The sequence below is a fragment of the Chiloscyllium plagiosum genome, chromosome 12 (genome assembly GCF_004010195.1).
Source record: "Chiloscyllium plagiosum isolate BGI_BamShark_2017 chromosome 12, ASM401019v2, whole genome shotgun sequence".
Lineage (NCBI taxonomy): Eukaryota > Metazoa > Chordata > Chondrichthyes > Orectolobiformes > Hemiscylliidae > Chiloscyllium > Chiloscyllium plagiosum.
In genome coordinates, this window is record NC_057721.1 from 38,932,591 (window position 1) to 38,960,513 (window position 27,923).

Genomic DNA, 27,923 nt, shown 5'->3' on the forward strand with positions numbered 1-27,923 from the left:
CAGAGGAAGTGATGGAGGCTGGTACAATTACAACATCTAAAAGGCATCTGAATAGGAAGGGATATGGGCCAAGTGCTGGCAAATGGGACTAGATTAATTTAGGATATCTGATTGGCATAGATGAGCTAGACTGAAGGGTCTATTTCCATGCTGTGCATCTCTATGACTCTATTAGTGACTTAAGCACATTTGGAACATTCTGTGCTTTATTCTTTAGCCTCCAAAAATAACACATTGGCCAAAGCATATATTTTTTAAAAAGCCAATTTCTGTGAAAAAATCTTTATTTCCCCTTTCAGAGATGAATGAAGTAATGCTTTTGAAAGGATGTTACAAAGGATACAGTCAATAGTTCCTGCCTGTTTCCAATGTGCAAAATTATGTAGCTCCATGGTTTTAGTTATAATACAATGAGGAACATTACTTAAAGGGATAATGGAGAAAGGCAACATTCAAAGAATGCATAGGTGACTTGCAATAATTATTCATTCATATCTGGCACAAAAGAAAAAAGGTAAAGGTGAGTAAACCATGATTTCCAAGGGAAATTAGAGATAGTATTAGATCCAAGGAATAGGCTGACAAACTGGCCAGAAAATAAAAATAATGGACCCGAGGAGTGGGAACAGGTTAGAATTCAGCAAGAAAGAACAAAGGGATTGATTAAGAAAGGGAAATGGAGTGCGAGAGTAAGCTTGCAGGTAATATGAAAACTGAATGTAAAAGTTTCTATAGGTATGTGAAGAGAAGAAAATTAATGCAGACAAATGTAGGTCTCTTACAGTCAGAAACAGTGAATTTATAGTGGGAAACAAAGAGAGACCAACCAACTGAATAGATATTTTGGTCTGTCTTCACAACGGTGCACACAAATACCGTAGCCGAAATGTTGGGGAACACAAGGTTTAGTGAGAGAGAGAGGAACAGAAGTAAATTAGTATTAGTAGGGAAATTGAAGGGATTGAAGGGCATTAAAACCTGAGGGCCTAATAATCTACATTCTAGAGTACTTAAGGAAGTGGTCCTAGAGATCATAGATACATTGGTGATTATCGTCCAGATTCTATAGATACCAGAACATTTCCTGCAATTGGAGGATAACTTATGTAACTCCTCTACTTAAAAAGGGCAGTAGAAAGTGTGTACATTTTGGGATATTTAGAAGGATACACATTTATTCTTCTATGTAACTAACTTTTATTGCATATTAATTGAATAAGCTCTATTTTGATAATAAATCAATATTTAAGAAACTGACTTATGGATCATGCTGATTAATCCGATATAGCTAGAGAACTTAATTGATTACCTTGGTAACTGGAAAAAAGTAATTCTATGTTGTGACCCAATATATAGCAACAGTTCAACTAGTTGGAACAACTACTAATAAAGTTAAAACATCATGTCACAAATGATATCAAAGAACTCTAAAATTGAGATGAGTGGGGGATAAGAAACGCAACTGTTCAGTGGCTCAATACCTAGGAAGTCAATGATCAATTATGGGACTAACCACACTCCCAAGACATTGCTGCTGGGGTGTCCTCAGGACATCATTCTAAGTACCAACAGCTTCAAGTACTGAAGTCAACAAGGGTTCTTTGACAGCAATATCTTAACCCATGAGCACTACCATCTAGAAGGATATAAGCAGCAGATACATGGGAATTCCCCTCCAAGTCACTTATCATCCTGACTTGGCAATATATTGCCATTTCTTCAATGTTGCTGGGTCAAAATTCTGGAACTTCCTTGTGATGTCATGTAGGTCTATTTATGCCAAATGGACAGCAATGATTCAAGGCAGCAGTTCACCACCACCTTCTCACGGGTAACTAGGATGGACAATCAATGATAGAAAAACACACATCCCATGAATTAATTTTAAAAATTTCCCGTCATGACATAAGGGATAAGAGTTCATCTGTTTATTGGTGATTCCAGTGTCCAGCTCTATTAATTACTTCTCTTGTAATGAATGGACAGGGGCAGACAAATGCAGACCTGAACAATGTCCAGACTCTAACTGACAAGGACACATGGCATTCAAATAACAAAGGGCAATCCATGAATATCATTGGTTAATGAGATTATGAGTCTCCGGGAGACTACCAGTCACTCTGAGTGATGGTCAATAACATTTATATTGCCATTATAAATTTTAATGTCCATCATTATCATAAACATTGACAATGTAAGTTTGTCATAATGTAATTTCATCCTCCTGCTTACGTTGTTCCTTTATATAAGTGGTGGAAAGTATGAAGTTAATATTTAAATAGAAAGTTTTCATGATAATGTGCATGTTGCCAATATCTGAGACCACATTTCTATTGGACTCCTGAAACAATTTCTGCAGGTTTCTGGTCAACTCTGAAATGCTGCTGAACCATTAGATAAAGTTTGGCAGCGCAACCATAAACTGTCTCCCTGCACTCTCTTGAATCCACTTTCTTTGCAACTGTAATCAAGCCAGTCCAGTGGTGTGGCAATGCTTCATGCTGATTTTATCCACCTTGTTTATAAGTCAACATCATTCGATAATTAAATTTCAGATACTAATAATATACTCTTTCCCATTCTCCTCCCAGCAGGACATCTCCCCAAAACTTTACCCTGGCACCTATGGAATTCTTTTCTTATCCATTTGCAGATATATGTTGGCCATCGATGAGGGTAAACCTTTATCTCCTCTTCCTCGGTGATGGCAAAACTATACTTCAATACTCCAACTATAGTTTAACTGTGAGGTAGGCCTGGCCTTGACGTAAAAATGCAACTTTACGACAGAAAGCCTATCCTTGATATATTGTGATGTACACATCTGCGGTTCTATCTCGACGACCTAAAGTGGAAGCTCTTTGAAAAGATTTATAGTTTTACATTCCCATACTTTTCAAACAGCTCGGGACAATAAATCCCAAATCGAATCCCTGGATACTGTATATGGAATTATTTCATTGAAATATAAAGTGTCTGACTTTATACTCAACAGGAAATAAAATACTTCAGAAAGTGCTAAAAGATGAAGAGTAAAGCTTTCATTTTGATGGTACAAACCATACAGTTGATAGTTCCAATCCTGCTTGTTTCCTTATGTGCAAAGATATGTAGTTCCTTGGCTTTATTTTACTCACTTTCGTTCCTTGGGGACGGCAAGAATTCTTGCAAATTTCTCGCCGCAGCAACGAGTTATTGTGAAGGAGAAATTGGTGGAATTTCTCCATTTCGCTGATTACAAAACCAATCAGACAATCTCGTATTTTCTGCAGACAGAAGCCTGCCTTGATCCAGTTTTTATATCCGCCGTCATTAAGACGAATACTCAGCTCCGACTGCATTCTTGCAAATAAAAGAATAAATGTCGTTTTCAAACTGCAATCAGACTCTAGTTTTCAATCCAATCTCGGGTACATTGGTTGCGTGCGCAGCCTGCCCGGAGAGCCACCAAATGCGGAAGTGAGATTGCGAGCGAGCGAGCACCTCATTCAAAACAGAACAACCCTTCCAACAAAATGCGAAATCGAAAGAATGGACCTGGTTTTCTAATAGGACTTGAGTTCGATGTTTGAGTCGCACAGATTAGATGAAAATTAGCCCTTCACATTTCCCCCTTTAATTATTTTTTCTTACCCTGTACATTACAGCTTAGCCGCGCATCCTTGATTTTTTTTGTGCAATGTTATTCTTCTGTCTATTATACGTATGTGCCTCACATTTGATTTTTTTTATCCAAAGAAAAAGGCCAATGCAATTGAGGTTGGCGGAAAGTGGAATGTGTATCTCAATATAGAACATTTCGATTTCAAAAACGACAAAGTCACTTGAACTGCTGAAGGAGCAGCGCTCCGAAAGCTTGTACTTTCAAATAAACCTCCCGGACTTTAACCTGGTGTTGTGACTTCTGACCTTTTCCACCCCAGTCCAACAGCGGCACCTCCACATCAAAAACAACAATTCGAGGATAGCTACAATGAAAATAAACAAAATGCTGGAGAAATGTAGTAACAGATGCTGCTAGACCTGCTGAATTAATGTGTCAAGTTCGATAAAACTATTTCGAAACAATGTAACCTTCATTGGAAAATGGAAATTCAGTGGATAAGACGGAAAATCAAGCAATTAGAGGCAGGGATTTACGTATACACTGCCAAAATATTCAGGAACTTTAATACTGGTGTATGAGAAAAAGAATAAACTTTTAGGACGGAGGACTGCGGTTGGCTGATGAACTGAAACAGCGTATTCCTTTGGTTGTTCCTAGTAGACACTATACACATGCCGCAGTCAATTAATAAATCTAGGTGACCATTAAACTACTGTAGGTCAGAGAAAGATATTTGCTGTCCTTATCTGATGTGGCCTGCGTGTGCTCACAATACTGTTGTCTTACAAATGCCCTCTGAAAAGACAGAGCAAGCTACCCCATCGTATCCCGTTTTTGTGCGAAAAAGTAATTAAACGGGATGGAGGAATCGCACTGACCGAGGCACCAGAAATGGCAATGGCAAACAACAGCTGGGGACTTCATTCAAAATTGGGGAGCTATATCATAGTCTAGGCTAGTGTTCTGAACAGTCACCCGCACAAGATCATGCCCCGTCATTCTCCCACCTTACTGCACCCCTCTCCCCCAATAAACCCCACCTGCCATCCTCTCCCCTTCTACCCGTCCCCCTCTTTCCCTACCTTCGTTCACCTTCAGTCCACCAGCTCTGCACTTCATCCCTCCGACTTGTCTTCTCTCCTTTATCATCCTCCATCCCCACCGCCACCCCTGTTATTGCTCGCTTCATGGCTTACCAGCAATTTCCATTCAAAATGTTTACAACATTATCAATATTTTTTTCTGAAACAGAACATTTTATCCATCCCCAAGGTAGATTGTTTGCATTTATAATGCCATATATCTAGTCTCTTTATTCATTACCATCTCAAATAGCATGTTTATCAAAATTGGTTAATCACTCCATCAATCAAAAATTATATTGATATGAATTCATAACTTTGAATAATTGCAGAAATTAATTAGAAAGTTAAACATAAATGTTTATTTTAAAATTGAAGTACACCAAAAAGAATAGCCATACAAATAAATATGGATACTTCTAAAAAGTGATTTGAAAAATTGAAATTTAAATGAAAACATCAACATTTAAGAATTGCCTCTGCTTTTACATTAGCACCTATTCAGAGTTAGAATTACTGTCAAGGTGGGAAAGTTGTATTAATTAAAATTAGGAATTATGATTGACTGGCAGAGGAAAACAAATTTAAACAGATGTTGAGAAAGTGAAAATCCATACCACAGGTAATAAGATGTTTGTGGGTGGCTAATGCTTTTTCATTACTTTTGACTTTGAAATCAAAGCTTTTACTCCACTCCAAGTGTCACATATTACTTTCCTAGTATTCCCCCCCCCCAAAAAAAATCTTGTATAATTTATTTGCTGCATTTAAAAACTAAAAAAAAATAAAAGTTTTGTTCAAAAACAATTTTTTAAAAATAGCAATTTTAGAATAGAACAAATCTTTTTAAATTGTACAAGATTTTGTAGAAAAATCTGGATTTTTTTCTTCTTTAATATAAGCAAAATATATATTTATGAGGGCCATTGTTTTGGGCAAGGGAAAGTACACAACAAAGAACCATTCAATTAAAAAATGTCGATGTTGAAAAAACCCATTTAACAATATTTTCCCATGAAAGGCTTAACCATAATTTTCACAAGGATTTTAATTGTAAACAATAGCTGGTTTCAGAGTTAGCAACATAATTTTAGCATGAATTGATGCTTTTTCAACGTCAGTTTGAACCTGGTGTCAAGTCAAGAAATTCTCCAAGTGTCTAACAATGACATCATAAAACAGAATAAGTTACCAATTCCAATGAAATATTCTTGAACAGAAAACCAGGAAATAAAACGCATTGAAATTTTCACTTTTAATTAACAACTTTACAGACCATAATAAATGATGGGACATACAAACAGGATTATGTCAAATCTGAAAGATCATAAATAAAATTTTAAAATTAGCAAAATGAATGTATCATCATGGACTAATTTGACATTACACAAATATAATCATTTTTCAGGGACAATGAAGCAGTTTGGAATAGGTACACCATAAAAATCTAGTGACACCTCATAACAAGGTGCATTTTTCAAGATTAATAAATTGTGATCAGTGGTGAAAATAATTTATTGGTTTTTAACTTGATTGCAGTTAGGTGGGGTGAGGGGGGATATTTGTGCATTGAATTATGTGTGCGCAAATTCTAGAAGCTGTCGTGAATTTCAATTTCAAAGGAGTGTGATGACAGTGAATGCTGAGTGTTATCATCAGTAGTACTGCCATAACATCTGGGCCAATATATTCAATGCCTGAAAAGGTATATTCAAAAAGTACATTACATATGTTTCACAATGATCAAATTAACGTCTCGCTGACATCTTCCCCCATTACAAACAATAGCTCATTCAAAATGCTGCAGTTTGCACCCTCACCCCTATGGTCCCCTTTTGGTCAAGCTCTAATTTAGGTGGAACACAGAAGCTAGTGATGTGAAAATTTATTTTCCCAGTCAAGGATTTCCCTCCAAGAGCACCCGACTTTATACACTTTAGTCCCATATTTCAGGAAGGATGTACTGGTGTTGGAGCGGGTCCAGAGGATGTTCACAAGAATGATCCCATAAATGAAAGGCTTAACATATGAAGACTCTGGGTCTGCACTCAATGGATTTTATAAGGATGGGAATCTAATTGAAACTTACAACTGAAAGACCTGGACAGAGTGGACATTGGGAAGATGTTTCCATTAGCAGGAGCACAGCCTTAGAGTACAGAGAAGACCCTTTAGAATGGAGATGAGAAGAAATGTCTTCAGCCAGAGATTGATGAATCTATGAAACTCATTGCCACTGTAGGCTGTGGAGACCAGTTCATTGATTATATTTAAGACAGAGATAGTTGCTGATTGTTAAGGGGATCAAAGGTTATGAGAAGAAGGTGGGAGAATGGGGTTGAGAAACTTATCAGCCACGATTGAATGGCCTAATTTCTGCTCGTATATCTTATGGTCCCTATTTTACCATTACAAGGGTAACCTTGTCTTCACTTTCCTCCACGTGATTTTCTTTATTTGATATAGAATTTTCTGCTTGCAACTTAACACTGCCAACAAACAAATATTCTCTTCTCTTTACAACAAGTTATTCAGTTGCATTCTACTTTATTCTTTTACCAACTATCTGTCACCTTTCTAACAAAGCCCAGCAAATGCAGCATCTGTCTAAACATACCTTTCCACATCATCATTCTCAAGGGATTCATACAGTACTTTCCCAATGAGACAGCAAATTGTACGTAATTCTTCAAACCTAATGTGCTGGATTTACCAATTCTCCTAGAAAAAACAGGAAGAGCAAATGATGATTTTCCTTTATGAAAAATGATGATTTTTCCCAATGGCTTCATTTTCATAGTAAATGTGATGCCAAGCTCCTTGCTACTTTCCACTTAAACCTTCTGGCCAATTCTGTCTTTGGAATTTGTTTTTCAGGTAACAAAGTGACTGGTTTTGGTCTAGCTCACCATTTTTTTCATCTTTCCATTTCTATATGCCTTACCACATCATCCTGAATTCAGATGTCTCAAATGCCAGTATTTCTTACCTACTTGGGCTTCTTAGTGAGTGTTGTCTCCCAAATCTACCCATGGCCTTTAATCTATTTTGTTATTTTTAGAGGCACTTTAGCTTTAATAGTTTCCAATTCTGATGAAAGGTTCATGCCTGAAAAAAAACTGTCTTGTTCTCTTTGTAAATTCTGTATGACCTGCTGAATGTTTCAGGTAGTTTTTATTTCAGATTTCAAGCATCTGATATTCTTTGTCTTGGCTTTATGATCCAAATCCTTAACTTCAAAGTGATCCATAAATTTCCTCTATCCTTGGGAACATTCTCCTACTTTTGTCATTGTGGTTAGTCTTCTGGAATACACTCCCCCATAACTCCACCTTTGACTCCCACTGTTCAATAGTTCTCTTCAATTGTCACCCGGCCCAATCAAAAGTACTTTTTCAAATCTCATATTTGGTATTGACTCTGTCCATGTCACCCTGGAAAGGCAGGAATGTTTATATTTCTATTTCTATGGTATAACACCTTGTAAATTTCAGCTTGGTACCAAAATATATGGAAACTTTTCAGGTGGTGTAAAGTAATGTCAAGTGAATCACTTTCAGTAATAGAGACAAGTGACAACTATAAATCAAGTTTCAATCGAACAGCAAGACAGTGTCAATATAATCATTCTCAGTAAGAACAGCAGCCAGGTCCTTGAGAAGTAGTTTAATGCTCTCGAGGAAACTGTTCTACATTGTTCATTCACAGACCGAAACCAGTATGTTGTGACAGGCGTCTGGAAAGGAAGGCAGTGATGTCAGCTCCAACAAACATGCGGTGGGGGAGTTGACTGGAGCTAAAAACTGAGAATGGAGCACAGGACATTGAGATTGCTCTTCAAGATGATGAAAAGAGAGTGACAATGGGTCAGAGTATGATGAGAGACAAAATAAAAGCATGATTAGTTTAACTGAGGACTCAAGCACGTGTTGACAGGAAGGGAAGGTAGTCTGAAAAACAAGAGAGCAAAAGAACTAGTGACTGAAAGAAGTACAGCATTCAATGACAGTGGGAAAAGACTGAACAATGCATTGTGTATAGAATAGCAGGAATGAAGAAACGATGCTGAGATTGGAGAATGGGGCATATTGATGCTGTTGCTTAAGAAAGCAAAAGCATCACAATGAACATAAAGGAATTCAGAGTTACCCTTAAGAAAAAATATGTAATAGGTATTTAAAATAACTTCAATGGCTATTTTTAGAAGAAAGAAATACAACTTTAAACAAAAAAAACGATAAGCAGCCTTTTAAACATCACCCCATCAAAATAAATTAATTGTTTTGGAGTTGTACCTGTCAAAGTTGCTGTTAAGTAGCAATGAAAATAAAACAGAAATACTTACCTCAATATTTGGAACATTTTCAGAAAAGATAAGGTGGGGGGGGGAGAAGAAAAGTATCTATTGGAATTATACAACCAAAATTATGCTGTTGCATCTAACTGTACATATTGTCAATGTTGTTTGAATAAAGGTGTTACATGGGATGGTGGTTTTATTTGCTTGTTTATTAAATATTGTTTCTGAGGCAATATGACCAAAGAACTCAAATTTTATGAAAAGATTTAAAGCAGTCATAATAAAATACAGCTCCATTAAAGTTTCACAATTTACAATAACCAATGTAACAAATGAGATTGAAAATTAATAAAACGTAAGCTATTGTGCCAGAACATATGAAAATTGACAGATTTGCATTCTCTAAAAAATATTCTTGGCATCATCATAATCTAATGATCTTCTCCTTGTAAATACAATACTATGGTTAAATCTAAAATCAACCAAACAGGAATCTTTTGGGATTTATATTTGTTTGAAATGCAGTTTATAAAATACACTATATAACAGCAGGTAAACAAAGTAATGAATGTATCTTTTAATGGAAGAAGTTCATCCCTGAAGAATAAATTATATCACGCTCTCAAGTCACATTCGAGCATGATTTTGATAATTAATTTCATTTTGCATCACATACTGTCCACCGAATAACATTGTACTCAATCCTTTTTCTCCACATGAAGGACTCCCTAAGGCAGTCTGTAGTGTTACTGTCGACCCCCAGGGGGCAGTGTTAGATTTGCCATCAAATCCCTCACTGCTGCATAGATTGTGCAGTCACCTGAAAAAGTAACATAATTATTTTTTTAAAAAGTACAATAGAGTGAGGTAAATGACCACCAGATAAAGATAACAATAAGTTTTTTTTTGTTCATTCATGGGATCTGTGCAACAGTAACTGTGCTAGCATTTCTTCCCATCCCTAACTGCCCTTGGTAAAAGTGGTGGTCAGTCACCTTCTGGAACCTGTGCAGTGGAGTTACATTTACAGTTAGAAAAGTGGGCGGCACGGTGGCAAGTGGTTAGTACTGCTGCCTCACAGCGCCAGAGACCTGGGTTCAATTCCCGCCTCAGGCGACTGACTGTGTGGAGTTTGCACATTCTCCCCGTGTCTGCGTGGGTTTCCTCCGGGTGCTCCGGTTTCCTCCCACAGTCCAAAGATGTGCAGGTCAGGTGAATTGGCCATGCTAAATTGCCCATAGCCTTAGATAAGGGGTAAATATAGGGGTATGGGTGGGTTGCGCTTCGGCGGGGCGGTGTGGACTTGTTGGCTGAAGGGCCTGTTTCCACACTAAGTAATCTAATCTAATCTAATCTTTAAAAAAAAGGAGTTTAGGATATTGACCCAGTAAATGTGAAGGAATGGCAACTTATCTCCAAGTTGGAATAGTGTGTGGCTTTAAGGCGGAATATACAGGTGGTGGTGCTCCCATGCATAAACAGCTCATCTTTCTAGTCGTGAGGGTGTTGAAGGATAAATTATATCATGCTCTCGTCACATTGGAGCATGATTTTGATAATTAATTTTATTTTGCATCACACTGTCCACCAAGTGATGTACTTGATCCTTTTTCTCTACATGAAGTACACCCTTTGGCGAGTTGTTGAAGGAACTAAATGTTAAAGGTGTTAGATACAGTCCCAATCAAGGTTTGTCCAGGATGGTGTTCAGCTTGAGTATTGTTTTAGCTTCACAGATTAAGGCAATTGGAGAGTTTTTAAATATGCTTCAACTAGTCTCTTGCAGATGGACAGGCTTCAAGGTGTTGGAAGGGGAGCTAAATGCATTCGTGTTCCCTAAAGCTGACCTGCTCTTGTAGCCACAGAACTTTGTGGCCTCTAGTTAAGCTCCTTGTAATTTCCAGGGTGTTGATGATAATGGATTCAACAATGGCAAAGTGACCTTGGGGTGCAGGTTTATAGTTCCTTGAAGGTGGAGTGACAAGTAGACAGCAGTGGAGATGGCATTTGATATGCTTGCCTTTATTAGTCAGCACATTGAGCATAGGAGTTGAGATGTCATGTTGCAGCTGTACGGGATATTGGTTAGGCCATTTTTAGAATTCTGGTCTCCCTGCTATAAGAAAATTGTTGTGAAACTTGCAGAAAATATTTACAAGGATGTTGTCGAGATTGGAGGAGTTCAGCCTAACAGCTGGGGTTATTTTCCCTGGAACATTAGACAGTTGAGAGGGGACCTTATAGAGGTGTATAATTCATGAGGGGCATGAATAGGGTAAATAGCCAAGGTCTTTTTCCTGCGGTAGAGAAGCCCAAAACTAGAGGGCGTAGATTTAAGGTGAGAGAGGAAAGACAGAAGGGACCTTAGTGGCAACCTTTTTGTGCACAGTGTGGTGACGTGTATGGAGTGAGCTGCCAGAGGAAGTGGTGGAGGCTAGTACAATTACCACATTTAAAAGGCATCTGGATGGATATTTGAATAGGAAGGCTTTAGAGGGATATGGGCCAAATGCTGGCTAATGGGACTAGATTAATTTAGGATATCAGGTTGGCATTGACGAGTTGAACTAAAGGGGTTTGTTTCTGCGCTGCACAAGTCTATGATTCTTTGCCATTGAACACTGCAGCGATAATTAGGTTTGCTTTTGTGCAGATAGTCATTTCCTGGCATTTTCAAAGCATGACTGTAACTTGTATTATGGAAGGTGTTATGTGCATATATTACTTTTTTTGGATTTAGATTTTAAAGCAGAAATGAATAAATGAGGCTAAGTTTGTGAAGGTTTATTTTAAGAAAGTCAGAAAGACAGTTTGGAATTGTGGTGATTTAAGTATTCAGTTCCAAGAAGACACATGACTGCATTCCAGTATTAGACCCGTTGGGGTTATGATAGATAGAGTTAGCACATTAAGGTAATAGTTTACACATGAATCTTCAAAATAGAAAGTTCAAAGCTGTTAATTCAGGAGAAGTGTGGGCTATTGTCGGAGCACAGATTCAACTCCCATTACGGAAGTTCATGGAATTTAGGTTCTATTCAGAAATTTGGAACTAAAACCTGGTTCAGCAACATCATCACCGCACCAGCACTTTCTTGGAACAAAGATGGTCAATGAACAGGCTTTTTTTTTGGATGAAAATTACTCTTTAAATAGGTTATGCATTGTTGGAGAAGTGTACTAGAGATCAAAGCCTGCAATTCCTGGAGGTGTCATGAAGGTTCAAGCATTTTATCAAAGTATGCAGAGTCCCTAATTTACTTGTTTGATAAACTCAAGTTAACAGAAAACACATACCAGGTTTCTGTACTTCACAAGAGCTATTACAAATATATAGATCCTGTTATCACAGGTAAACAACCGAACATGCAGCACACAACTTTAGTAGATCAACTCTAACCCCATTCTAAAAAAACCCATACACAGAGTATCATAGATGGAAAGAAAAAAAATGGCATGATAGGTGGAGGAAATAAAATGCTGGAGAAATGGTTCTCCAAAATTCAATGGTGTGTTATTTTTGTTGTCTGCTCTTTTCCTTTAGACTCTTGCACTTCTGCACAGGAGGCAGAGTGGCATGAATAATGAAGTCTCTCAGTAATTGGTTAAAACGAAAACCTTTATCTATTGGTGGGAGCAAACTATGGAGTTTCTTCAGGGTAAGAGGGGAGAGCTGATAACCTTTGGAATCCACATCAACTCCACAAGCCAGCAAACTGTTGCAATCTGAATCTTACTTTGTAAACACATACAAGTTGTGTTCTTTTGCACCATTGCTTACTGCTTGCTGAGCAACAATGGAAATATGATCCACAATGGATTTAAGTAACTTGCTTTTTAAAATAACAGCCCTTGGTTATAAAACAGCCTTTTTCCCAATATACTTTATTTTCTTTTGATTATAGAATGAAAAGATGTGGTCTTCACTAAATGTCAGGTATAGTTTTACAGAAGTGAAGGAGAACCAAGGTTTATTCATCATACAAACTTAGCAAACAAAAAGGCTGGCCCAGAAATACGAAGCAACATAGTAATGGATTCCACTTGGATATCCGAAGTTGAATTATCTTGTCCCTCATCCACCAGATGGCTATATAGGGTGGCTCTAGTAAGGTAAATTTGATTAATGAGCAAATTTAAAACTAATATATTATTTAACATTTACTGCATTTTGGAAGATACTTTAGTGCTATTATACAGCATATTCTCCAAAACAGTGAACTAATGTAAGAAATTAGGTCAAAGATCAAATCAAGCATCTAAATCTTTGCAAAAGTGCTCTGTATATTGACATAACATTTTTCATTATTTCTCATATGAGCTATGCTGCAGTCATCTTTGCAGAGATTTTAATTTTACTTGTCAAGTAGTCCTAAAATTGGGCGCAATGTGCTTTGGGGTCATGCCTGTCAGAAATTGTGCAAACCCATTTTAAAACTAACCTTAACAGCCAGTAGAGGATGAGATGAAAAGCAAAGAGAAGCAACATAGATATTGGAAACATGCCTGAGCTTACATACAAAATTTAGGTTTCTAAATACAACATTGTTTCAGTGTTCCAATATTGTTACATTTACTGTGGCTTTTTGCATTTTGTGCATATTGCAAAAAATGATCAGATGATGGCAAACAAACATCCTGCAAAATAACTTTCTTTTGGTTTACCTTGTGGTGGCTGGTGCACTTCTGAAAACCTCCTCAAGATGTTGCTCACCATTGAGGCAGCTGCTCCTGATGTGTTCTGTGGCCTTGGAATATCAGCTTGCTGTGTTGCCCCTGTTGCCATATCATAGACAATTGGCACAATTATGCTGATTGGTTCTTGTGGAACTGTTAGTCGCTGAGTGAGTTGCAGCTTTTGACAGGTTGAGGTTGGGTGAAGGGCAGAGACAAAAGATGAGAGAGAATGTGAAACTTTAGCTGTAATTTCACAAATATAAACTTCAAAAAACAAACAATTTAAGTATCATTTTCTTCCATTTGTTTCAATCAGAGCATCTGCATTGCATTCGTTATTTCATTTCTGAAGTGCTTCTGGTATTGCACCGTGTGGAATATAGATGGGTCCTGTGCCTCATTTTATTCATTCTTTTGCAGCTACGCTAAATGATACAGCTAGGGATCTCCAGTTTGGATTTTGTATATAGATACGCACAATATAGAAATGTCAAACCTAACACCACCAAATGTCAATGACAGTCATCCAACAAAAAAAAGTTAGATGAAGTTTGCATACTGATGCACAATTGTGGCACACTTTAAAGTGGATCTTCTGTTAGTGAATCTGTTGTATTTCTTTGAGAGTTGTGGTTACCATTAGCCTGAAGACTGAAAAAATGCAGTCAACTCTTAGAAAGTTACATGTTAGATCAGCAATCACTATTGGTATAACTGAATTGCATGTGAGAAAGGAGTTCACATCTTGGAAGTGTGTTATTAATCTTGTGCCAGGATAGTAAAGGAATTCATGACTTGCATACAGAGAACAGACACCACTTTTGGGTAGATAGGGGAGTATAAATGCTAAGTAGGGTTGAATGGCCTCTTTCTGAGCTGTACTTTGTGCATGGAGTCTCTGAAAATCAGTACATAGCATCAAAACTGCCACTAAACCAAAATATTAGAAGGGAGTTGCCCATACAAATCTCATTTCTGATGTGAAATGTACACAGTTAATAGAAAGTGTATGCTAACATTCAACAGCTTGAAATATTTCAAAGTTACTATTATATCATGTTTCTTTTTAGCTGGCTGGTCAACATTACTAACTATGAAGTACTTGAATTTGCTGAATTCAGAAATTATCATTTTTGAAGCTGATATTCAGTGATCAGCTCTATTGGGCTAGATAGGTTAGCATGGATGGTGCAGGTTACCAAAGTAATAGATTTTGTGTAGAACATTTTGAAGATAGAACAAAGTAATGCAAACAACAAAAGGAATTACATGGACACACTGAAGATTCACTTGAAGCAATGCAAAATGACTTGCTAACTTATAGAAACCATTTGCCTCAGACACTAATAGTGTGCCAAAGAACATTGAGTTGATACATTAGGCCAGCTGAAAGGCAAGATGCAACATATGGGTGAATCAACAATGGTAGAGGAATGAACATTAGAAGATTTCCAGAAACATGATATGTTAAGCTTGAGATAAAACAGTATATCTCTCTTGTAACCATGCAAGACCTATGAATAAGTTCAATTTACTCTATTGTTGGTACCAACATCCTTGAATAATCATCTCTCTCACGCGCGCACGCAAACACACGTTTTAACATTCTTATTTTTCTTGCCTCCAATCCTAACAGTTCCTCACATTTAATACATTACAATTTCATGATCTTCAACTGCAATACATGCAAACAAACAGGAGTGTGCAACTTACAAAGAACAGCATCTTGGATTTCAGCACCACTGCAGGTGTTCCTGGAGGAGCTATTGGAGGAGCACTAGGCGGGATTGTCAAACAGAATTGCACATTCCACCTTAGCTGAGTGGCTTGATCTGGAAACTGTTCACAACAAAAAGCATGATTTATTGAAATGTTAAACCAAGATGAAATTGGTTTTGGCATTTTGATGCTTCAACGTGATTTTCTACCCGAAACAAGTATAAACCTCTGTTCTGGGAAATATTAACATTTCAGCAAAAAGTATTTTCATGGAAGTTACATAAGCATTACTTTATCAAGATAATTTGATGCGGTCACATTTTTCTGTAGCAAAATTGGGCATGATAATTTGATAAAACTAGAGGCTTGATCTGGAAACTGTTCACAACAAAAAGCATGATTTATTGAAATGTTAAACCAAGATGAAATTGGTTTTGGCATTTTGATGCTTCAAAGTGATTTTCTACCCGAAACAAGTATAAACCTCTGTAGCAAAATTGGGCATGATAATTTGATAAAACTAGATAAGTGAGTCCAAATTAAGCTAAACTGGATAATGGACACTGTTGTTAATAGCAGCATCTTATGTTAAAAGTGCACTGTGGCAACTACATTAACCTTAAGCCAGCAGTGCTGTTTTTTTGTGGAACCAAGATGGTTTAACAGAAATCCAAAAGGGTTAAAATACTTTGAGGAGACTATTAATCATAATTAGATTAAGTTACTTCATATTTTGCATTATTCAAGATACAGGTCAAATATTTCATTTAAAAAATCAAGAAGAAAATTCAACACTTAGACAACCTATGAGAACGTTTATGTCATTGAGTAAATGGTCCCGGTGCTTGGTCTTGAAAAAGCTAACCACAATGTTTTGAACACGAGGTACAAATTGGGAATGCCCTTGTTGGGAATTTATCCCCAGAAGAACTATCCATCAATTCACTTAAAACTGCATTACTGAAATCTCAGTTGCTTAGTCCTAATGCCACAATACACTTCTGTAACGACTCCTCTGCTCAGCCACATCCTTACCTCCAATTTTGATGCTCTGATCCTGAATAAAACTGACTCTCACCATTACCCACCCCCATACATCTGCTACTCCCCAACCCCTTCCACTTCAATGTTACAGACAGTATTACAGTGTCACTTACCAATTCCAGTTTCATGATGCGCACACAATCCCTGAGAATGTGTGTTGGAGCTCCCAATAGCTTAGCAAAGGCATTTAGTGTATTGGCTTTAAATGGGGGTCCAGCAACCTTAACAGATGAAAAATCTATTATTCATATTGCAGTAGAGTTTTATAGGAATGATAAATGTAACCAAGCTAAATGACAGAAATAGGTTCCATATTTACAGTGATTTGTTTCAACCATTTGGCTCAATATTTATGGAAAATGGTTTTAACAAACACCAATATAAAATGCACAAATTATTTAAGTAGCTTTCTCAAGGTACAGGCATGAGAACACAATAAGTATTTGGGATGATGGATTTTGATAGGAAATTAAAACTACATGTAAGAGCTTGTCTTTCAACCCTTTGTAATTTCCCTAAACACTAAAGTTGAAAATATCAATATAACCTGCTCTAAGACTGACTGATGCACCCAGTCAGTTTTAGCAAATAAATCCATTTTGCCTTCGCCCTCCTCTGCTGTGCAAAAGCAACTGAAATATAATTTAGCTCCATTTTCTTTTGAAGCTGACAAGCAGCAAACCTTTCATCTATCATTATGACAAATCTGTGGACACTGACTCTGTTGCTTGATTTTGAGGTTTTTGATGAAAAATTACACACAGGTCTCATGAAGCTTGCTTCAATCTGTTGTCAAGCGATCACCACAGCCATTTTAGGTCCATATTTCTTCCCTTTTAAAAACAATTTTAGTCCATGAAAGGTCTCAGGTATTCCAATCAAATAATGGAAGTTAAAATTTGATAGTTTGTCATTATCGTTATCGTAACCCTTGGCCCTGTAGAAGGCTTATTAGCTCCATTAGCTGGACAACTAGTTTGCGATGCAAAGTGATGTCAACAGAGTGGTTCAATTCTCACATCGACTTAGATTAGCATGAAGGACTCTCCTTCTGAACACTCCATCTGTTCCTGAGGTGTGGTGACCCTTGGGTTAAACCACCACTAGTTGTCTGTCTCCCTAATGACAGGACAGCCCTAATGGTTTGCTAACACTATGGCAACTGCACTTTATGTGGTCTTGCATTACAAAATAATAGGAGACATACAACTTTGAGAGTTCTTCTGTAATAAGATACTTGTTTGCACAATAGATAATTTTGCAATTTGAATTGCATTACTGTCATACTTACTCTTGTTTCAAAGAACTTTTCTAAAACTTGTAGTTCTTCTTGTGTCCATGGGTCTGGTGTTTCAGGTGTTACTTTGAATTGTAAAGTTTGATATGTCTGTGGGTTCAATGCTACTCGACACTTCAGTGCTTCAGTCTTAAACATGATCACACCAGGTTCATTGGAATTTATAAGTTGCAACTAAAAAGAAATCAGAGAATATATAATTAAAAGCCAATTTTAAATATCTGATCAAGAAATCATAAGTGCATTCTCTGAAGAATGTACCCAATATTCCGATTAGAGTTGCTACAATGAAACTTAATAACTAATTTTATGAAAATAGTAAAATTAGCTTCTAAAATGTCTCATGAAAACAATGCAACAATTTTTGAACAATGGATAAGATCATTTTACTAATTTGAAATGATAGAAACTACAAAACGTAGTAATTTGAAACAGAAAGCTAAACATTTATTTTTGATGCACCCCCCAACAAAATGCTGAATAGCCTAGCATGTTATTACAGCATTTGTTGTTTTTAAATGGGAATATCTATATATCCTCCTACCGGTTCCTGTTGTATGATCCTTTGCAGATGTCGTCTCATCATAACAGATCCTAAGAATCGCTCTAGTGGGGAGCACAGATAACTACCAGCCAATCCTGGGACAAGACCCGGAGTTGGTGATGGACAAAGTAGAATGTGCAAGGCATTATGAGTCAAGATGGTGGGTATTGATGCAGCCCACGAACGCTGAGGTAGTGTACGAGGAGGGGGCATGTTGGTCGGCATTATTTGGGAGCCTAAAATAACAAAGGCAAAGTGTTATATATTGCAATCTGTTTATTTTAAATTGACCTTAAACTGAAAGTTGCCAGGTAGCATTGATACTCTAGCCACGATGTTCAAATGGCCTCCCAAATGAGAGAATTCCGACAGCATTTCTCTCTGTGAACCAAAAGTGATCATATTCAGGAAAAAAAAGAGATAGAATAAAAAGTGAAAGAAAGGAACCTCTTGCTTCCAACCTCATCCTGCCTGATTAATATCTTTTGCTGCAAGTATATTGAATAATACTCATACACAGATGTGAGAGTTATGTTTAAATACTGTTCCATCCTCTCATGGAAAGGTATACTCTCTGAACACAGAAACAAAAAAAAAATCAGCTGACAAATATTAGAATTTCAAGATCCATCTTGTGAAAACTAAATTTGACCAAAACAATTCACAAATGTTAATGCTGCAATGTAATTTCTCTTATTGATAGTATAAAACTTAGTGTGATGGTGGAGGAATTTTTTAAAATGTCAGAAGCTTGAATTTTGTTTTAGTTTTATTTCCTTTTATTTAAGGATTGATATTTTACTGATATATGCCCAGTGAATTGTTAACTGACCGATACAGGAAATTTAAATATGAGCTTTGCAAAACCATCAGGGACACCAAGAGACAATACCAGACTAAGTTAGAGTCCCAGACTAACCACACAAACACATGGTGACTGTGGCAAGGCTTACACACTATAATGGGCTACAAAGTGAGGTTGTGTAGAATCGCTGACAACAACACATCTCTCCCTGCTGGAGGGTAATGAAATATCAGCTGCCCCAACAGCCTTGAGTGCACTGGTACCCATAATCACCACCGCAGACAAATTAACCCTTTTGAGAGTGAATCCACGGAAAGTGACTGGCCCGCATAGAGTCCCTGGTCATGCACTCAGATCCTACGCAGAAGTACTCAGAGTACTTTAACCACTTCTTATTCAGATCTGAGGTTCCCATCTGCTTCATGACAACCACCATCATCCTGGTGCCAAAGAAGAATCAGACTGTGTCTCTTAATGACAGCTGCCTGGTGGCTCTGACACCCGTCATTATGAAGTGCTTCAAGGTGGTGAGTAATGGCACACATCAACTCCAGCCTCCCTTGATCCATTACAATTTGCCCACTGTCCAATAGATCTTCCCAGCCCTAAACTTATCCCTGAAACATCTGGATAACAGTCCACCTATGTTGGACTCCAATTTATTGACTTTAGCTCCACCTTAAATGTCATAATTCCAACCAAACCCATCTCCAATCTCTGAAACATAGGACTCTGACCCCCTCTGCACTTGGATCCTTGACTCCCTGACCCACAGACTGTTAACAATGAAGATAGACAATTACACTTCCTCCACGATAATCCTCAACACCAAGGCCCGCAAGGCTGTTTACTCAGTCTTTAATATACTTTTTACACACTCACAACTGTGTAGCCAAATTCTGCTGTAACTCCACTTATAAGCTTGCTGATGACACCACTGTAGCGTGGATCAGATGAGGCAGAATACAGGACAGAGATAGTGAGCTTAACGGCATGGTGTAAGGACAACAATCTCTCCCTCAATGTCAGCAAAATGAAGGAGCTGGTCATTGACTTCAGAAGGCAAGGTGGAAGACATGTCTCTGACTGTATCAATGGGGCTGAGGTGGAGATGGCTAAAAGCTTCAAGTTCCTTGGCATAAATATTACCAATAATCTGTCCTGTCCCACATTCCGCAGAACGTCAACACTATGGTCAAGAAAGCACACCAATACCTCTATACCTCAGAAGGCTAAGGAAATTTGGCACGTCCACAATGACACTAACCAATTTTTATAGATGCACCATAGAAAACGTCTTAATGTGGTATGACATCTACACTGCCCAAGACTGCAAGAAACTACACAGAACTGTAAACGGAGCCCAATCCATCACGCAAACCAGCCTTCCATCCATTGACTCAGTCTACACTTCCCGCTGACTCTGAAACATAGCCAACATAATCAAAGATGCCTCCCATCCCGTTTATACCCTCTTTCTCCTGGCAGAAGATATAAAAGTTTGTATGCATGTACAAATAGATTAAAGAACAGCTTCTTTCCTGCTGTTCTCAGACCTTTGAATGGCCCTCTCATACTTTAGAGTTGATCTTTCTCTGCACCTTCTCTGTAGCTGTCACACTATATTCCGAATTCTGTTCTATTACCCTAATGTACTTGTGTAAGGTACAATTTGCCTGTATAGCACAGGAAACAACACTTTTCACTGTACCTCAGTACTTGTGACAATAATAAATAAAAGAAAAAAAAATCAAAAAACCATTTGCATTTGAAATACATTTTGTGGAGTAAATGATCAAAGAAGTTGGAAGTATAAAAGGTTCATACAATTTTTGCAAATTATTATAGGGTACTATATTTGATAACCACAGCACAAAGTTTCATAATTGTGCAGATTCTAGTTATTTTAGTCAAGTAATTCAAGAGAATTTACAGAATTATCCTTCATCCCCTTTGGCTTCAAGTATTTTGTTTCCTCCAAAGACTGGAAGAAAACCCAGTATTAGGGCTCCTCGCTTTTTAATCTCTTCTCAGTCAGTTGCAGCAAACATTTTTATTTCTTTTAAAACTTCAATTAAAACTGTTTTCTGGAATTAGCCAGGTTTTCTTGATTGAAAGAAGAAATCTTATTACCCATGAACTACGAGAAAAATTTATAAGTGACAGTGCAACATGAAACATACACAAAAATCACAGGTAATAAGTTTAAAAGGATAGCTCTGCTACAGACAGGGGAATCAAGTTTACACAAAGTCTTACATTCTTAACATAGGACCATATAGGAACAGAATTAGCCATTTCTGCCCATCAAGTCTGCTCTGCCATTTGACCATGGCTGATATATTTCTCAACTTTATTCTCCTGTCTTCTCCTTGTCACCCTTGATCCCCATACTAAATCAAGAGCCTATCTCTGAAATACACTCAACATCTTGGCTTCCAAAGCCCTTTGCAGCAAGGAGTTTCACAGATTAAATGAAGAAATTTCTCCTCATCTCAGTTTCAAAAGATTGTCCCTTTACTGAGGCTGTGCCCTCAGGCCCTACTCTCTTCTACTACTAGAAGCATCTTCTCCATGTCAACTCTAACCAGGCCTCGCCGTATTCCATAAATTTCAAATCAGATACACTCTCATCCTTCTAAATGTCATTGTGTATAGACCCAGAGCCATCAACTGCTCCTCATTTGACAAGCCCTTCATCTCCAGGTTCATTCTTGTAAATCTCCTCCAAAGTCAGCATATCTTCCTTAGATATGGGGCCCAAAACTGCTCACAATATTCCAAATGTAGTCTGACCAGAGCCTTTTACAGCCTCAGTAGTACATCTTTGTTTTTGCATTCTCGCCCACTTGAAATAATTGCCAACACTGCATTTGTATTCCTAATCAGCAACTGAATCTACATGTTAATCTAAAGAGAATTCTGAACCAGGACTTCCAAGTCCCTTTGTGCCTTAGATTTCCAGAGCCATTCCATTTAGAAAGCAATGTACACCTGTATTCTTCTTATCCAAATGCATAACCTCTTAGTTTCCCACATAGTATTCCATCTGGCACTTCTTTGTCCATTCTCCAAGCTTGACCAAGTCCTTCTGCAGTCTCCCTGCTTCCTCAACACTACCCGACCCTCCATCTATGTCAGTGTCATCTGCAAACTTGCCCTCAGACCATTCAAATCATAAACGTATAAGATCCCAGTGATGATTATAATAGTGTCTTTCTTAGAGCGAGTTAGACCCCATCTACCACCTCCTGAGAAAAACAGGAGATGACATCACCAACCCAAAGAAACCCAAACATGTAAATAGAAAGCAGGAATTATCAGCAGTCTTCGCCCGGAGGCCCACTGAAGATGTTACCTAGTAGGGTGACGAAACGTCTGGAAATGAATCTTCCAGCTCAGCGAGCAAACCTACATCCAGAACCTCAACCTGAAGTACAAATCTTCTCAAAACCTGCTAAGTGTCTTTCTTACCTGCCTTTTCTATCTCTGATTTATTATTTTCCCCACAACCTGACTACTGTTTGGAGGCCTGCCCATAACTCCTATCAGGATCCTTATTTCCTTTCTGGTTCTTCAACTCTACCCACACCGAATCCAAGCCTTCCAACTCCATCATTTCTTGCCATTGATTTAATTTCATTCCTTCCTAACAAGGCAACACAGGTCCTCTGCCCATCTACCAGTCCTCAATAGGATGTGTCTCCTTGGATATTTAGTTCCCAGCCCTTATCTTTTTGCAGCCACATCTGTGATACGCACATTGAAATTGGAGGGTACAATCTATGCTGCAGGATCATTCACCTTGTTGTATTTAAATACAACACTATTAGTCTTGCATTGACTTGTTTTGGAAACTTTAACCTCTACTGAGCACCCACCCCCTAGGAAAGTGGATCAGAAAAGTGGCAAGTTACATTTACACTAAATGCCAATGACCATCTCCATTAAGAACCTAACCACAATCCCTTGACATTCAATGGCATTACCATTACTGAAACCCCCATAATTAACTCTGGGGTTTACCACTGACCATGAACTGAACCAGACTTGCCATTTCATACTACAGCTACAAAAACAGGTCAGAGGCTAGGAATCCTGCAGTGCACAAATCACTTCCTGACAAGTCACAAGTCAGGAGTGGGAAGGAATATTTCCCACTTTCTTGGATGCATGCAGCTCCAACAACATTCAAGAAACTTGATACCATCCAGGACAATGCTTCCCATTTGATTGGCACCACATCCACAAACATCTAGTCCCGCCACCACCAATGCGCAATAGCAGCAGTGTGTAGTATGGCTTATAAGATTCATGCCTGAAATTCACCAAGGCTCCTTAAACATCAGCTTGCAAACTCACAACGAAAAGTACTTCCATCCAAAAGTACAAGGGCAGGAGAAATATAAGGGAAGCCCACTGCCTGCAGGTTCCCCTCCAATCTATTCACCATCTGATCTGGAAATACAAGGCATTCTTTCAACGTCTCTGGGTCAAAATCCTGGAACTCCCTCCTTGATGGCACTGTGGGGTCAACCTACAGTACACTTGCTGTAGCAGTTCAAGTTGGCAGCTCACCATCACCCTCTGAAGGGAAACTAAGGTTGGGTAATAAATACTGGCCTAGCCAGTGACGTTGACATCTCACCAATTAATCTTTTTTTTTCGAAAAATATCTTTGTTTTAAATCCCACATGGGTCTTGTGTAGTTTGACTCAAACTGTGGTCAGGCAACTACTGAAGCCCTATTCAGGTCCATGTTTTTTCCCTTCTAAAAACCACATTTGTCCATGAAAAGATCTCCTGTCTAAAAATCAGATAATGAAAATTAGATAATCCATATGGCAATGTCACTAAACTAGCAATCAAGAAGCACGGAGTTGGTTCTGAAGCAGGGTCACTGGGCCTGAAATGTTAACTCTGATTTCTCTTCTCAGATGCTGCCAGACCAGAGATTTTCCAGAAATTTGTGTTTTTGTTTTTGATTCCATTAGCTCTGTTCAATTCCTGCACTGGTTGAGGTCAACCTTAAAATTCCTGCCTCAACTGTATTCCTGTGATCTTTATGTTGAACTCACCACAAGTCGTCTCTCTGTAATAGGAAAGGAGCCCTACAGTCCTCTGGGCCTATGGTGACTTTCCTACTCCAGGCGCTCGGGCTAATGGTCTGGGAATAATAACTCAAATTCTATCACACTACCTGAGTAAATTTAAAATCAATTAATAAACTCTGGAATTAAAAGCTAGTTTCTTTAATAGCAATATGAAACCATAATCAATTGTTATAAAATCCCCATTGTTTGACAAATGCACTTTAGAGAAAGAAATATGCCATATGAGGTCAGTTCCACAACAATGGACTCTTACTGCTCTACTGAAACAGCTTAGCAAACTTCTCAATTCTAGAACAATTAGGGAAGGACAAGAAATGCTGGCTTTGTTATCAATGCCGACGTCCCATGAAAGAATAAATTTAAAGAATTAAAATATTGCAGGGTGGGAGCAGGGTGCATTAAAAGGACAGCATTAAAATTAATGCCTCCATTTTTATCCATTTGAACAATTAGATTATCGTAAAGGAGTCCTTTTTTTTTACAGATTGGCAAAAGTGGAATGCAATTTGGAAGACGACAATAGTTGTTGAAACCCACTTGTTCCAGCTCGTGGAGAATGAGATACATCTGGGATTGGCGAGTGCAAGGATGGATTTGCTGGAGACATTCCAGGAATGCGTGCTAAAGTTGACCCAGGCAACTGTGGCGATCCAGGCCAGTTTCCAGGACGCTGACTGGGTGACATCATTGCATAAGGTGAGCTTGGGTCAATTGTGCCTGAACAAAAAGGAAAAGAAAATCAGTGTTGAATATTATAACTCTCATTCTTATACCCTCACAAAGCCAGATTTGTGCCCTCTGCAAATAGATCACGAAAAAGAATTGACACAATCACGGAGACGTTTATGTCTAATGATAGTTCAACTTCCTCAAAAACAGTACTTAAAAGAAACATCAACCATCACAAACGTAAGGTCAGTCATGTGAAAAGCTATTTTGGACTAAAATCACTAATAAACTACATTCATATGCAGAGTACTTTTGAACTGAACCTTATTCAATACTCAGTACTGTATTTTGAAATAGTAAATCTTCCAAACTTTCCCTGCAGAACTGAAAAAGCTCAACATTTAAATTTTATTCCAACCTTATTCATTTTATTCCTTTCCTAAACAATTTCTAATTTGTCATCATATACTGCAGAAAGATTATACCTTTAAGTTATAAACCAAAATGGAGGATGGGAAAAAAATGTGGCTGTAAGAGCTGCTCCCTTTTAGAGGGATTTTAGATGTTGGAGCTGATTTCCTTGAATTCCAGGAGTAGTAATTACTGTTTTGTAAGCTATTGCATTGTTGTTTTGGAACTTTAAGGGAAAAAGATCAAAACAATGGCACTTCTTAAAAGGAGGAAGAGAGACAAAGGCAGAGACCACATGGTCAGTGAGAGGGTGAAGGAAATGGAGAGGGCGGAGAGAAAGAGAAAGAAACCTACACAGCTATCTAACACAGCAGTGAATCTGCGCAACTACTGCCTTTGCTTTGAGTTTAAGTATCTCTGGACATTGGAGTGCGTCTGAGAAAAATTAAACAGCAAAATCCACAGCTGACCTTGGAGGAACCTGTGTAGGAGAGCTCACAGCACAGGAGCATCTATGTGCACAGTTTTAAGTATAGCCTTGCTGTTCTTTTTCTTTGTAAATCTACAGTAATGCGTAGAGTGGGTTCTTTTTTGAAAATATGTTTTCTTGAGTACTGTCTCCTCATAACATTTTTAAAATATAAAACATAGATACTAAGTTAGCCTGGAGCAGAGTTTTATTTTAATAGAGTGGTAAGACTGCTATTTTCTGGGCCTGTAGATTGTTAAGGTGCAAAGATAGCCTTTAGTAGTGTGATGTGGTCTTCCTTTCGGATGTGGGAGATTAGGAAGTTTCCACATTACTGATGATTATGTCTACAGGAAGCACATTTGGTTGCGAATCCCATCAGATCACATGGATCGGTTGGACTGGCAGTTGGGGCAATGAGGAATTTACAAGAGAGTGATGTGATGGATGGCAGTCATAGGAAGGGAGAAAAACCATACATACACAGTCAGGTAGATGGGTTACCTCCAGGAAATGTAGGAGAGGGAGGCAGGTAGTGCAGGAGTCTATCCCCATCTAAAACAAGTATGTAGGGAGTGATAAGACTCTCAGGGGAATTTTAACATGAAAAGTCAAGTTTCTGGTACCGAGACTAGCTCTAATGTAACAAGGGACACTTTAGGTTCCAAGTGATCAATTGAGATCGGGGACTGCCTAGTCAGCGGCACAGACAGATGTTTCTGCAGCCGACAGTGAAAAATCAGAATAGTGTGTTGCCTCCCGGGTGCCAGGGTCAAGGATATCAGAGTGCAGAATATTCTCAAAAAAAGGGGAGAGGTACCAGCAGGAGGTTGTTGTACATATTGCAACTAACGACACAGGAAGGAAAGAGGATGAGATCCTGAAGGGAGAATATAGGAGGTTAAGCAGGAATTAAAAAGGAGGTCCTCAAGGCTAGTAATATCTGGATTACTCACAGTGCTACCAACTAGTGAGGGTAGGAATAAGAGGATAGAGCAGATGAATGCGTGGCTGAGGAGCTGGGGTAGGGGAGAACGGTTCACATTTTCGGATCATTGAAAACTCTTCTGGGATAGAAGTAACTTGTATAATGAGGATGTATTGCACCCAAATTGGAAGAGGTCTAATATACTGGTGGGGAGATACTACTTGGGTGGATTTAAACTAGGAAGGTTGCAGTGGAACCCAGGGAGATAAGTAAGGAAAGAGATCAGTCTGAGACTAGTACAGTTGGGAAAAGGAGGAAGTCAATGAGCAGGCAGGAACACTGCAGAGAATGAGGTAAGACTGATAAATTAAACTGCATTTATTTCAATGCAAGAGGCCTAACAGGGAAGGGAGATGAACTCAACATGGTTAAGAACATGGGTCTAAGGTATCATAACAATTACAGAGATGTGGCTCAAGACTGGCAGCTTAATGTTCCAAGATACAAATGCTATAGGAAGGAATAAAAAGTGGGGCTAGAGAGCAGGGGGAGTGGCGTTTTTCATTATGGCTGTACTTAAGGAGGATCCAGGGAAGTTACTTGGGTGGAAATGAGAAGAAAGGATTGATTATCTGATTGGACTTGTATTAAAGACCAATAGTCAGTGGGAAATTGGGAAACAAATCTGTAAGAAGATCTCAGTTATCTGTAAAAATAATAGGGTCCAAACATAGACTGGGACTGCCATCGTGTTAGGGACTTGGATGGAGAGGAATTTGTTAAATGTGTACAAGAAAATGTTTTGTTTCAATCTGTGGATGTACCTACTAGAGAAGGTGCAAAACTTGATGCACGCTTAGGAAATAAGTCAGGGCAAGTGTCTGAGGTGACAGTTTGGGGAGCCAGCGACCATAATTCTATCAGTTTTAAAATAGAGATGGAAAAGGGTAGACTTGATCTAAAAGTTGAAGTTCTAAATTGGAAGAAGGCTAATTTGACAGTATTAGGCAAGAATGTTCAGAAGTTAATTGGGCGCGGATGTTTGCAGGTAAAGGGATGGCTGGAAAATGAGAAACCATCAAAAATGAGATGACAAGAGTCCAGAGACAGTATATTCCTGTTAGGGTGAAAGTCAAGTCTGATAGATGTAGGGAATGCTGGATGACTAGAGAAATTGAGGGTTTGGTTAAGAAAACGAAGGAAACATATGTCAGGTATAGACAAGATAGATCGAGTGAATCCTTAGAAGAGTATAAA

The 27,923-nt window shown here is 38.3% G+C and overlaps 2 protein-coding genes across 6 annotated transcripts in view; both read right to left on the reverse strand.

Annotated features, from left to right (window-relative positions):
* Window positions 1-3,659, reverse strand: part of LOC122555135 (uncharacterized protein CXorf38-like) — a 49,795-nt gene extending 46,136 nt beyond the window's left edge. For 2 of the 3 annotated variants that reach the window (XM_043700844.1, XM_043700843.1), the window contains exon 1: window positions 3,138-3,659. In XM_043700844.1, coding sequence (XP_043556779.1) covers window positions 3,138-3,341 — 204 coding nt within the window. In that variant the 5' untranslated portion in view covers window positions 3,342-3,659. The remainder of the gene's footprint in view (window positions 1-3,137) is intronic. The other variant, XM_043700845.1, reaches the window with a different exon arrangement.
* A 2,270-nt stretch (window positions 3,660-5,929) lies between these two features.
* med14 (mediator complex subunit 14) overlaps window positions 5,930-27,923 on the reverse strand; it is a 114,335-nt gene continuing 92,341 nt past the window's right edge. For all 3 annotated transcript variants that reach the window (XM_043700847.1, XM_043700846.1, XM_043700848.1), the window contains 7 exons: window positions 24,727-24,906; window positions 18,271-18,506; window positions 17,721-17,900; window positions 16,543-16,650; window positions 15,380-15,505; window positions 13,655-13,844; window positions 5,930-9,809 (listed from right to left, as the gene is read on the reverse strand). In XM_043700847.1, the coding sequence (XP_043556782.1) occupies window positions 9,736-9,809; window positions 13,655-13,844; window positions 15,380-15,505; window positions 16,543-16,650; window positions 17,721-17,900; window positions 18,271-18,506; window positions 24,727-24,906 (1,094 nt within the window). In that variant the 3' untranslated portion in view covers window positions 5,930-9,735. The remainder of the gene's footprint in view (window positions 9,810-13,654; window positions 13,845-15,379; window positions 15,506-16,542; window positions 16,651-17,720; window positions 17,901-18,270; window positions 18,507-24,726; window positions 24,907-27,923) is intronic.